At 42.8% G+C, this 12,878-nt stretch overlaps 2 protein-coding genes across 9 annotated transcripts in view; one reads left to right on the plus strand and one right to left on the minus strand.

Annotated features, from left to right (window-relative positions):
* KIF20A (kinesin family member 20A) overlaps window positions 1–7,042 on the minus strand; it is an 8,537-nt gene extending 1,495 nt beyond the window's left edge. Inside the window, exons 1-17 of one of the 2 annotated variants that reach the window (XM_010844448.1) lie at window positions 6,918–7,041; window positions 6,274–6,456; window positions 4,852–4,941; window positions 4,631–4,750; window positions 3,648–3,786; window positions 3,360–3,547; window positions 3,145–3,274; window positions 2,770–2,964; window positions 2,555–2,666; window positions 2,383–2,451; window positions 2,021–2,164; window positions 1,712–1,877; window positions 1,437–1,601; window positions 1,168–1,307; window positions 930–1,032; window positions 466–661; window positions 133–224 (exon numbers count right to left, since the gene is read on the minus strand). In XM_010844448.1, the coding sequence (XP_010842750.1) occupies window positions 133–224; window positions 466–661; window positions 930–1,032; window positions 1,168–1,307; window positions 1,437–1,601; window positions 1,712–1,877; window positions 2,021–2,164; window positions 2,383–2,451; window positions 2,555–2,666; window positions 2,770–2,964; window positions 3,145–3,274; window positions 3,360–3,547; window positions 3,648–3,786; window positions 4,631–4,750; window positions 4,852–4,941; window positions 6,274–6,435 (2,211 nt within the window). In that variant the 5' untranslated portion in view covers window positions 6,436–6,456; window positions 6,918–7,041. Of the gene's footprint in view, window positions 1–132; window positions 225–465; window positions 662–929; window positions 1,033–1,167; window positions 1,308–1,436; window positions 1,602–1,711; window positions 1,878–2,020; window positions 2,165–2,382; window positions 2,452–2,554; window positions 2,667–2,769; window positions 2,965–3,144; window positions 3,275–3,359; window positions 3,548–3,647; window positions 3,787–4,630; window positions 4,751–4,851; window positions 4,942–6,273; window positions 6,457–6,917 lie in introns of both variants that reach the window. The other variant, XM_010844449.1, reaches the window with a different exon arrangement.
* A 109-nt stretch (window positions 7,043–7,151) lies between these two features.
* The window catches only part of BRD8 (bromodomain containing 8), a 30,568-nt gene continuing 24,841 nt past the window's right edge, over window positions 7,152–12,878 (plus strand). For 4 of the 7 annotated variants that reach the window (XM_010844443.1, XM_010844444.1, XM_010844446.1 and 1 more), the window contains exons 1-3: window positions 7,157–7,508; window positions 8,690–8,786; window positions 12,729–12,798. In XM_010844443.1, coding sequence (XP_010842745.1) covers window positions 7,490–7,508; window positions 8,690–8,786; window positions 12,729–12,798 — 186 coding nt within the window. In that variant the 5' untranslated portion in view covers window positions 7,157–7,489. Of the gene's footprint in view, window positions 7,509–8,689; window positions 8,792–12,728; window positions 12,799–12,878 lie in introns of those variants that run through there. The other 3 variants (XM_010844441.1, XM_010844442.1, XM_010844447.1) reach the window with 3 other exon arrangements.

Here is a 12,878-nt window from a genome sequence, read left to right on the forward strand (position 1 = left end):
AGAAGGCTAGCCGTAAGAATGCAGTAGCCACTCCAGGATGGCACAGAAAGCATCTTGTCCTCACATAAATCAGGGATACAGTGCTGGAAACTGTCTTAGGTGAGAGCTTTGGTAACGGAGAAAGCTAATTACCTTCTGGCCCTCCTCCAACTTCTTGTCCACATCAACGATGAAAGGCTTGGCTGAGGGTGGGGGTTCTAACATTTTCTGGTACTTCTGCAACTCTGAAGGAAAGAAACAATAACCTCACATGTGTAGGCTTTCTAGCCTTGGACTCTTTAACTGAATTAACAGTAGTTTGCAAAAAACATAACAAGTGAGGCCATGTGCATCCCAGAATGAAACGTCAGGGGGATGTAGCTTGGCAGTCAAGGAAATTATGCTGGAGTTGGCCCCAGAAGGCCCAAGTTTGAAGAACAGCTTTCCCTGAAATACTTCTGCTTCCTGCCTTCTCTCCCTCCTCACCTTCAGTGGTGGAGTTTAGCTCTGCTTTGCATTGTTCCAGTTTAGCTTTAATCTCGTGGAACTGCTGGGTGGAAACAGAAGTCAATCTTTGTGACCGCCGTAGGGACAGTTCAGACCCTGAGGGTTGATGGGCCACTTGCTGCTGTCTGGCTTCCTGCAGGAGAGCTTCTAGCTCTTTAATCTTCTCATCTCGCTCCTAAAGGGAAACAGAGAACACAATTCTGTTCAGAGTCAGATGAATCCTACAGGTATAGATGACTGAAGAATGAACAAAAATTTCCCTGTAAATTAGCATTTACACCATTTCTTGGCCAAACTCTAAATCAGTTCATCAAACACAGATTGACATAAAGCACTAAGGAGACAAGAGAAAGGTGAATTACACATTCCGCCCCTACTTTATCTCAGGCAAGCTAGCGATGGGAATCTGAGCAGCTACTTGGGGCTGGTTCAGGGCAACTCACCTGAAGTTCTTCTTGGTAAAAACTTGTCAGTGACTCCTTGAGGATTGTTAGTTTGTCTTCATACAGTTCCTCTAGTAGTTCCTTTTGTGTGTCCAAATGTTCACTGTCAGAGGAGAAAAGAGAAGTCAGTGCAGATTCTGAGGAGTGAGCTTGGAAAGCAGATCTTGAGGCACTACTCCATCCTAGTCTCTACTTCCTACCCTACGGTCTAGAACAAGAGGGGTTACTCGGCTGGTACCTGCACCACTGTTCTCGTTGTTGCATCTGCTCCACCATCTCATTGCAAATTTCATCACGGAGCTGCATCTCCAGCCGCAACTTTTCCTGCCGTTCTTTTAAAAGCAGTGCTTTCATGGCTTCTACCACCTGTAGGAGCTCCTAGGAGGGACACACAGGTCAGAGGTTATCAGAAGTCCATGCCCTAAAAAGGTACAGGTCCACTTGGAACATAGCATGGAAAATGTATAGCCATCAAGCCGCTGCACCAAAGTTTTCTTGCATTCTCACCTCCTTCCCATATGTGGAGATGTCAACTTCATTTTCAATGTCATCACCAAGGCCTGGGTCAGTCTTAGCTCCAGTCTCTAAGCTGGGAGAAACGCGCAGACTGTGTTCCTTGAGGAATGAATGTATCGATGGAAATCCAAGTTGCACAGGTGGAGCATGCACAAGCTGTGAGGGGAAAAAAATCTTAATCGAATCCATTACTAGTTCCTAGTTGCTTTCTGAAGTACAGGTACCAGCCCAAAGTGAGCACAATCATCACACCTATAGCTTCGCACCTGGCTAGCAATGGCTGAGAACTTGGCCACGTGAAGAGTCTCATCATAGGTAGACGCACAGGGATTCACATTGACAATCATGCAGGAGCGGCCTCGGCCTGTGAAGAAGCCTTGGAACACTCGAGTCAGCTTGCTGTCACGGAAGGGAACCAGGTTCTGCTTTGACCTGGCAGGGAATTAAAGAGAATAGTGCTGTGAGCAGAGCTCTAGCCCCTGAGGAGATACTAGCCCTAGCCCCTGTGATGATCAGGAAGTCTTTTAGCAAACTGCAGAGTGCCAGGCCATCCTGGCTTGCAGTGAAAAGCTTACCGGTTCTGCTGGTTTTGGCGCAGGGCAGCGATACAGCGGCCCAGGGTGTGCAGAGAAGTGTTAATGTTTCCTGCTTCCTTCAGCCGCTCACCACTCTTTTGATCTTTGCAGCGCTCTGAGCCAGCGAGATCACAGAGTGATAACCTTGAGTGATGGACAGGATCTGACATTAGGGCCCCATGTTATATGCTTTTTAGCCCCTTCATATAGTTCTAGGGAGGGGAGGGCCTGTGAAGAAACTCTGTACCCAAGGAAAGAGAACATGAATCTAATGGAAATAATTCCTTTGAGGACTGCCTTGTCCCCTCCCCCAACCACCATTTATGGCCCCAAAGCCCAAATTTCTAAATGGAAAAACTTACTCGCTAATCTTGGGGATTATATCTCCTTCCCCCTGAAGGTGCAGGATCCGGATTGAGAAGATGCTATGACTAGAAGTTAAAAAAATAAAAATCACTGCATATCTTCTATGATCAGGTGGAGGACTAATGTTTCCTGAAACACAGTGAAAGGCTGACTCATTAACCTACTAACCTGCGGCTAGAGTTCTGGTTCAGGTGGGTGCTGGCAAAGCTCTGGTTTTTACGACCCACTTTCAGGAGTTTCCAGGCCTCCTCAGCATCCTGAACATGAATCCAATTGAGATCTGATGTAAAGATGGGCATACATAAGATGGGAGCACCTAACTCTTTTCCAAGTCTCTCTCAAGGTCCCCTCCAGGGTTCATGCCAGCCACTGTTTTCCCATACCTTTTACGTAGGGATTGCCATTCTGATCCTCACACAGCCGCAGAGTCTGCCTCTTGCGCTGCTGGCTAGGCGGTTCTAACAGGTCATAAAGCAGTTCATTGTAGATCTCAAAGAAGGAGATCCAGATGGAGAAGCGAAGATCTGCAGGGACACTTACAGGGACAGTGTCTGGTTGTGCCCATCGGTGACTCATTTCTGGGGAAAAAGCCAATGTCCAGAGGATCAACTCAAGGGTAATCCACCTCTCCTTTAGCCTGCAGGGGCCTCAGAAAGTGGAACTCAGTTTGCAACCTCTAATCTGTACCCTTGGAGTTTTGGGGAGCAGAAAATGGGTTCCTACTGTTAATTGGCACAGAGCCCAGTCATGGTACATACCATCCAGCTGGCTACTGCTGGGAAACTGGCTACTGGAGGAGAGCCCTGCGATGCCACTGTCAAAGCTGGTGCTGGTACCCATCCGGCTGTCAATGTAGACACTTTTCTTCAAGGAGGTGGACAGCTCCTCCTGGAGGGGTCCAGGGATAAGATATGCATAAAACTTTCTGGAGGTTTGTCCCCTATCCCTGCCTCTATGAATACCAACACTTTACCTCTTGGAGGCCTCCATTTAGTAGGGCCAGTTTCTTTAATTCCTCCTGCCGGATCTGCTTGCTGTCTAGCCACATTACCTCATTGGAGAACAAGGGCTTCAGATTAGGTGTTGGATGAAGCTGGCCTTGGAGGCTATTGAAGATCAGAGCCAGGGACCTAGGCAGGATCCCACCATCCTTGATGGTACCTGGAGGCATGCAAAAGATGGACAGTTGCAGCAAGCACTGTTCAACTCAGAGCATCAAAAGCCAAAGACAATCAGCAGTTCTGTGAGGCCTAATACTCACCTTGAATTGTGTAGGTTTTCCCTGAGTTGGTGACTCCATATGTATAGATGAGCCAGTTCTGTCCTTTAAGTACATCCTTTACCATCTCCTTCACAGTCAGGTTGAAGAAAGATGCCTGTCCCACTTCTGGTCCAAAGATCTAGGGATAGACCCAATTTCTCAGAGACCCATCCTTCATCTGGAGAAGGCAATGGCACCCCACTCCAGTACTCTTGCCTGGAAAATCCCATGGATGGAGGAGCCTGGTAGGCTGCAGTCCATGGGGTCGCTAAGAGTCAGACATGACTGAGCAACTTCACTTTCACGTTTTACTTTCTTGCATTGGAGGAAATGGCAACCCACTCCAGTATTCTTGCCTGGAGAATCCCAGGGACAGGGGAGCCTGGTGGGCTGCCATCTATGGGGTCGCACAGAATTGGACATGACTGAAGCGACTTAGCAGCAGCAGCAGCATCCTTCATCTCCCACTTTTCCCTGTGCCAAGCCAGAAAATACATCCCTTCCTGGGTGGCTGGCTCTGGAGACTACTCAAGCAGCTTCTTCCTGCAGTGCTACCAGTTGCTGCCTAAATACTCTCTGCCAGTCCATCTTTCATCCAAATCAATAAATACTTACAGAATGCTATCCGCTAAGTCCAATGCTGCACACAATATGGAGCAACATAATGGTCACAAGCATGGGCTTGGTAGATGAATCTAGATTCAAGTCCTAACTCTAACAATGACTAGTACATGGCCTCAGGAACATTATATTCAATGAGTCACAATATCCTTACCAGGAAAATAGGGACAGTGATGATAGTAACAACAGAGTTGTTGGGAATTAATGTATATAAAGTACATGACTGACAACACATAAGGGTCCTCCAAACCGTAGACATGCATATATAATGAACTCAGTCAAGTAAAATGCTTTCCTTCTGAAGAGGGAATACAGCTGCTCCTACATGTTGGTCCCTTGTTCACATATCAGTAACTCCATACCTGGGAAAAGGTGAATCTGTGGGTGGCCTGTCCAATTCCTCGCTCGTTGCTCTTCTGGGCAAAAGAGTCCTTGGGTGCCTGAAGGGCAAGGGTCTCCATATTCTCAATACAGACACAACCCTGAGATGGGGGAAAACAGTTGTCACAAAAGGAAACAATCCTGGGAACCTCTGTTGTACGTATCATTCCTTCTTTTAAATCCTCCCTCCTCAGAAACATACCTGATCCTCCTGTCGTTCTAACTCTGAAGGTAACAAGGGCCTGACCCTCAGGTATACTTTCACCTTCTCTGTACCATCTTCAGATGGAACCTGTAGTAGAATTCCCAGTCAGAATCACAGATTAATCTCAGTTACTTCTGAGCAGATAGGCAAACACAACATAGTTTCTGGGAATCATGCTAACACTATCCCAATTAACTTCAGATGACTCTGTGCCGTTACTCTGGTTCCATAATCATTCCAACCCACATGGAGTTTTTCAGTACTTAATCACCATTCCTTGTCTCTTCAGTATCCTGAAAACTTGGCTTACCACAGATTATCTGCATCAGAAGTGGCTGACTGATACAAAAATCAGTGTGTGATATTATAGCAAAACACAGTAGTGAAGCACTTTCCATGTGTGCTAAGCCGCTTGTGTCCGACTCTGACACTATGAACCACAGCCCGCCAGGTTCCTCTGTCCATGGAATTTTCCAGGCAAGAATACTGGAGTGGGTTGCCATGCTCTCCTCCAGGGGATCTTCCCAGCCCAGGGATTGAACCCATGTCTCTTACGTCTCTTGCATTGGCAGGTGGGTTCTTTACCATTAGTACCCCTAGGAAGACCCAGTTAAGCACTTTGGAGGCAGACATACCTGAATTTGAGTCCCAGTTTCATCATTTAGTAACTATTAGATCTTAAATAATCACACCCACCACGTTCATTTAACAAATATTTATAGACGTCTACTCTGGCCTAGAAATTCTAAGAGGCTCTGGTAGCCCACAGTGAAGAATATTACCAAGGCTTCTGCTCTCATGAAACTTCTACAGAAGAGAAGACTTCTGAGTGGAGCTGTTCTCAATTACGGGCATTTCCCTTTCAAGAGACATTTAATAATGTTAGGACAGGTATCGTGCTTGTCACAAATGGGAAGGATCTACTGAATTCTAGTGGGTAGAAGCCAGGAATGCTGCTTAACATCTTAAATTGCACAGGATAGCCCCCTATAACAAAGAATTATGGCTCCAAACATCCATAATGCTGCACCTGAGAAACAGCTCAGCAGAAAGAAAGTTTCCTTAAATGGAAGCCATGGTTGATATTAAAACCTGAATGTACATTTCACCTACGTAATGGTGATATGAACTTGTGCAAATTAACTAAAACGTCTGGGCCTCATGGTGAAGGAGAGACGACGACTGCCTTTCCTCACAGGATAAACTGAGAGTAAGCGTTCAGTTTCATTAATGCAACGCAATTAATAGCTTTCTTATGGACACACAACTGTACATTTTTTACTTATCATGCTCTTAATTTTGAGTTGACCTGTCAAACTCTAGAATTCCTGGGTTTTTTACCTCATGCTTCTCTGTATGGACAACTAGTAGGCTGATTATATCACTTTCAGTCTCCAAGCCACTCTTCAACTCCTTTACCTGCTTGTCTTCCAGGGAGGTGGAGATGACAGAGCAGTCTGACAGCAGGTCCTTGCGTATCACGGATCCCAAATCTGCAGCTGTGGACTCAAACATGGGGGAGACTACGACCTCCTCATCGGACAGCAAGCCAGCTGGTGGAGAAAGGATCCCTTGCGACATGTCAGCAGGGGCAGTTTAGGTCTAAAAAGAGACAAGAGTGGGTAGGGAGGAGAACCTTAAGGGATAAAAGGGGCTGAAGAATTCTGAAGAATTCAGCCTCTTTTCTAGGTAAGAAACAACTCCCTGGCCCCAGGACAACCTAGTCTCGCTGCCTGAATTCCTACTCGCTTTTCCTTTCAACTACCAGCAAACGGGAAAGAGAGAAAGAGTTAATCATTTAATCCAATCTGAGGCAGCATTTCGGACCGCAAACAGGAATGAACAGATATCTAACTCCGAAAACATAAGGCCAAGTTCCAAGCAGGGAGCCTCCCTCAGCCGTGTCAGTAGCCCTAGGCTCATTCTCTAAACCTCGCCCCTAGGCCCACGGTGAGGACAGAATTATTAAGAAAAACAGAAATAGCGGCAGTTCCGCTTTCTGAACGCCTAATCCGCCAGAGCAAAGGTGCCCCAACTTGGCTCAAGTACAGCCGCACACTCACCTAAAGACGCCACACTTCTACGGTACCGGCTCACTCACACCCCACAGCCGAAACTGGACTTTCGCAGCTTGAGAGCACAACTCCACCCACGAAGCGCACCTTTGTTACTGATACAATGTTTTAAATTGCGCGCTGCGTTCGTTCGGCCAATCAGATAGCGAAGCTTGCACCTACCAATCAGTGCAAGGGGGCGGGCGAAACCCGGAAACAGTTTTCTTCGGCTTGACCTCTCTGCTCAAATGTGGGACGGGTTACCAACTGTCGGATTTTGGAGCTGCGTCAACTGGAACTTCGGTTTATCAGTTTTTCTTGAACCCTAGGCATTTCTTTTCTAAAAAGCCTGAAGGAAATCCCAAGGCTTCAGCCACCATTCTCTGTTCTTTCGCACATTCCTTCCCAGGAACTCACAAGAATACCTGATTTTGGGCGCTAGCTCATCTTAGGGTGGGGACAGGGGGCTACATTTCCCAGGATGCACCGCGAATAAACGCTGGAACTCTATTTCCCAGAATTCCTTGGGCTTCAATTCAGCCAGAAATCTTCCTTCGGGGGTTGGAGACGTCGGGGCCAAGATGGCGACGGGAACGGGCAGTAAGTATTTGCCTTGCTTTTGCGTGGAAGGTGTTTGTAGAACCAAGGCCAGGCAACAGGTTTGTCACACTCTCAGGGAGTAGAAGCAGTGATTTACCTGAGAGCCCAGAGCCGTCAGAGACTTGGGCTTGGGCGGCGCTGTTAAGGCCAGCGGTTGGGGGTTGAAGGCCCAGAAGCGTGAAGTCTTGTATTTCAGTAAGGCTGCGGAGTTTTTTTGTTTTTAGAATTTTTATTGGCTGCGCTGGGTCTTCGTCGCTTCCCGTGGACTGTTCTTTAGTTGCCACGATGAGTGCTCCTCTGTAGTTGTGGTGTGCAAGGCCACGGAGCTTTGCGAAAAGCAGCCCAAGAGAATTCTTGTATGTTTGTCAGCTTTGCGGGGTGAGAGGGAAAAAAGGTGCCTTAGAGGCTCCGGCGTGCGGACAGAGATACTGTGAACCATATGGAGTGCCCGGGGTCCCAAACTGTCATTTTCTGGCGAACATTTGTGAGGCCTGTACTCACAGAGAAATGGGGCATGTTAATCATGAGCTTTTTCTGCCACTAGGGAAAAAATGCATTTCGTGTATCTCAGCCATTTTGCCCTGTTTCAGGGACTGAGAAGGTCTCTTAGGCCTAACAGCTTGAGGGAAACGGGTGTAACAGAGAGAAGTAAACAAGTTTATGCTAAGAAGGAGGCGGGGCAGTAGCGGGGGTTGGCCGCTCGGAATCCTGGGAAATAAGGCCTGGGTGCACATTGGAATAAAGCATTCTTTTTTTTTTTTTTTGCCAAAACAGGGCGGGGAGGTTGGTGGTAGGCAGGATCATGGAACCCATGTCCCCGCTAGTGAAAAGGCACAGACTTAACCACTGGGGAAGTTCCTGGAATAAAGTATTCTTAAAACTGGGTTTTTTGGAAGAACTGCCCTAAATTAACTTGACTTTTTTTTTTTTTTTTTTAAATATGGTAGAGTAACCATGGCATTTAAAGAAAAATGTTTTGCCAGATAATCAAGTGCAGTTCTCATGCAATGAATAGGCACCATCCTAGTGGTGGTGTTTACTAGAGAGGTGAAAATCAAGATTTGGTGATAGTGGCTCACTTTGTCCTTACAGGTTAGGACATTTTTGTATTAAACTTTTAATCCTCCCTTTGGGGCTTAGAGTTAGTGCCTCAGTGGTTGTCTCTAAATCTTTCCTTTCAGAACATAAGCTGCTGAGTACTGGCCCTACAGAGCCATGGTCCATCCGAGAAAAGCTGTGTTTAGCGTCTTCTGTCATGAGGAGTGGCGATCAAAATTGGTAAGGTATCTAGGATGTCTGCTTCCTTGGGTATTAGAAACCGTTGTTTTTTGTTTTTTTTTCCTTCATGTAAATACAGGTGGATTCCAGTAGTTAACCTTTAAGCAGTATTTGTTTAACAGCCTTCTTGAGATGCAATTCACATGTCATAAAATTATATTCACAGAATTCCCAGTATATTCACAGAATTTATTAAAATTATTAAAACTTATTAATATAGTTTTATTTATTAAATTCATAGAATTTAATATATATCTGTAATGGGACCAGCGCTAGAGTCTAATTTTACATTTTAAATACACTTGAAAAGAAACCTCTTACCCCTTAAGCAATCACTCTACAAATCTCTTTACCTCTCTAATATTTCCTCCTCCCTCACCACTCATCTACTTTCTGTCTCTCTATAGCTTATTCTGATCATTTCATATAGATGGAATCATATACTTTGTGGTACTCTGGGGCTGGCTTCTTTCACTTAGCATAATGCTTTCAGGGTTCATGCTGGAGTATGTATCAGTACTTTATTCTTTGTTTTGAGGAAATTGTAGTTCCTTGTTTACAAAATGGGTTTACTACATTTTGTTCATTTGTTGATGAACATTTGGGTTATTTTTACTTTTCTGAATATTATAATTAATGCTGCTGTGAACATTTGTGTACAAGCTTTTGTGCAGGCATGTTTTCATTTTTCTTGAAAGAGTGGAATTGCTGGATCATAGTTCAGTTCAGTTGCTCAGTCGTGTCTGACTCTGTGACCCCATGGGCTGCAGCACACCAGACTTCCCTGTCCATTACAAGTTCCCAGAGTTTACTCAAACTCATGTCCATTGAGTTGGTGATGCCATCCAACCATCTCATCTGTTGTCCCCTTCTCCTCCCGCCTTCAGTCTTTCCCAGCATCATGTCTTTTAAGTACCAGAAAGTAGGACTGTGTGTGTTTTCCAGTCTTTTTTTCTACCAGGACATACTCTCATTTTTAACATTTGTTCCCCCCACCCCCCTCTTTTTTTCTCTTAGTATCTAAAGATACCTTTTAATTGTCTTAAGTGTTCAAATTACTTAATAAATTTGCATTTGTAGGGTTTATCTCTACTACTTTAACCATTCAAATGAGTTTATGAAAGCACCATTACTGATCACATGTAACACTTCTACAATTCTATATATTTTTCAAATAACTTTTCAAAGAGGAAACCAGAATACTCTAGGTAGCAGCTATTCTTGAGCTGGTAAACCCTGACAAAACAAAGCATGGTAATTTGACGAATCTCAGATTGAACTTAAATATAACTTAAATATAAACTGAACTCATTTTTATACAAAATATTAATATCAAGTAAACTGGATTGAAATAGAACTCAATATGTATATTTTATTACATTTTTCTTTAAAAAATATAAGAACACTTAAGTAAAAGTTTGAAATTTTAAATTGTATTTATGTTTTGAGGAGGTTCTTAAGACATAAAGTTCAAAATTCAAAATGGTACACATCTGTATCTTATCTCCCAGGATTAGCAGTTCCTTGTGTGTTTCTCTGCCATTAAATTTTATACTTGAACAAATAAATATTTTCTTTTTTCCTCTCCTTTAAAAAAAAAAATCCTGTATTTTTGGCTGCGCTGGGTCTTAGTTGCTGTGCATGGGCTTTCTCTAGTTGCTGAGAGCGGAGGCTGCTCTTCCTTGCAGTGTGCATTATGGTGACTTATTTTGTTGCAGAGTCTGGGCTCTGAAGGCAGGGCCTTCGTTGCCCCATGACATGTGGAATCTTTGCACAGTGGGAACTGAACCTGTGTCCCCTGAATTGGCAAACAGATTCTTAACCATTGGACCACCTTTTCTCTCTAAACACAAGTGGCCCTGAGTAGGAAATGGCAACCCTCTCCAGTATTCTTGCCTGGAAAATTAAATGGATGGAGGAGCCTAATGAGCTACAGTCCATGGAGTTGGACATGACTGAGCACTCATGCATTCACGCAATGTATAGTATGTAATTTTTACTGCTGTGTAAAGCAAATAAAGATCTTTCTCAAAATAAACACAACTGGTTACATACTATGCACATTTTACTTTACTTTGGCACTGCTGCCTTTTTTTTCCCCTTCAACTTAGTATTGTACCTTATAGATCATTGTATATCTTCATATGAATATCTAGCTCTTTTTTAAACAGCTGCATGATACTGTTTTATGGATATACCATAATTTATTTAACTAGAACTCTGTTGATGGACATATGCTAATAGAAATATAGCGTTGTATAGTTATGTGTGGATTTGTATCTTAGACAAACTGAAAGTGGAATTATGGATTCAAAGAACATATAAGTTAAAAAAATTTGTTAAGCATTTCAGTTGCCCTACTCAGAGATTTGTTTCAGTTTATACTCCCATTGGTGATATGTCATACCTATTTTTCTATGCCTTGGCTCATAGAATGTGTTACGTATTTTTGATCATTGACAGTATAAGATCAAAACTTTGAAACAGTTCTCATATCTTTCACTTGCATCTGTCCTATGATGAGTGAAGTTAAATGTCTTCTGTTAAAAAGACACCTGTATTTGCTTTTCTGTAAACTATTCCCATTTTTCTACCTATTAGTCTTTCTCTTTAATTTTAGTGGTGGGGTGGGGAGGGTGAAGGTGGCTCCTTATATATTAGGGAGATTAGCCATTTATCTACATCTTGGGGTACATTTTTAAAAAACTAGTGTGCTATTTGGCTTTACTTGATGTAGTATTTTTACATTAAGGGTCTTAAAATACAGTTTATTTATTAAAAATTTTCTCTTATAGCTCCTGGATTTTGTGACTTAATTAGAAAGTTCTTCCCTAGTCCAAGGTTATAAAATACTTGTCCTTTTTTTTCCCTAGTACTTTTGTGTACATTTTTAAAAATATTTAAATCTTGATTTGGAGGCTTTTTTTGATTTAAAGAAAGTTTGTTATGGATCAGACTTTATTTTTTGCTGATAGTTGTCTACATAACAATGTTAAAGTGAATTTTTTTATAAACTAACTCTGTGAAACCATTATCCCAACACAGAATTTAAAAGTCTTCTTTTTAAAGTTGTGAAATATTTCAACCTCATAGAGAAGTAGGCAGAATAATATAGAGTGCCCGTGTATCTGGTACCTGGATTTAACAAATCCTAATGTTTTGTCGTGTTTCCTTCAGATCTTTTTAAAGAAATAGACAAAGTTGAAGCCCCTTCACACTCTTGCTTCAAGCCATTTCAGTCTGTTTTCATTTTTGCCTTTTCTTCCTTTTTCTTTATATCTCTTAGCTTTTTAAAAGGTCGTATAAGTGCATCATAGCAGAAAATCATGTCTTTTTTTTTCAGTAAATATTGTTATGAATATGTTCTGTATCACCACATATATTTCATAGTTATTTTTATGGGTGTAATATTTTCTTGAGAAGTACCATAAGTTAAATGTGCTGTTACAGTCATTTAGAAAAAACCTAACTGTTCATCAGTCTGATCAGCACACTTGTGGTTATTGTGGGGAGGATGTCCATGCCTTCTTCTTGGTGCTTCTTTTGTGAAATTATTTTCTTATATTATGTTCTTAAGAACTGTATTAGTAGATCAAAAGATAACTTTTGGGAGTCTGGAATATTGCTTCTCAAAAGACAGATATTTTCTAAAAGAACCAAAGAAAAAATTTCCCAAATGAACAGAAATGATACCTTAGTGTAGGTCCTAATACCTTCACTTCACTCAGGAAATACATCATGTAGGGAAACTGTTTATCAGTGATACTTGCCCTCCAAAATGACTTTTCAGTAGCTGTGTCCTTTGCCATAGTCATGTATTCCAGAATGTTTCCCAGTAGCAGTTTTTTCCCCAGATTTTGTACTCTAAACCTTGACCTGTGGATATATACCTTCTCTCTCTTTTTTTTCAATTTAGTGTGTGATGCTTTTCTCATTTTGTAGGGTATCAGTTAGCAGAGCAATCAAGCCCTTTGCAGAACCTGGCCGCCCTCCAGACTGGTTCTCTCAAAAAGTAAGTTCCCAAGTACATGTTCTTTTAGAGCACTTTTTGAGATGTAAAGTGGGTTCCCTTCCAGGTCCTGCCACCCCCCC

Source organism: Bison bison, unplaced genomic scaffold, assembly GCF_000754665.1.
Source record: "Bison bison bison isolate TAMUID 2011002044 unplaced genomic scaffold, Bison_UMD1.0 scf7180017864203, whole genome shotgun sequence".
Lineage (NCBI taxonomy): Eukaryota > Metazoa > Chordata > Mammalia > Artiodactyla > Bovidae > Bison > Bison bison.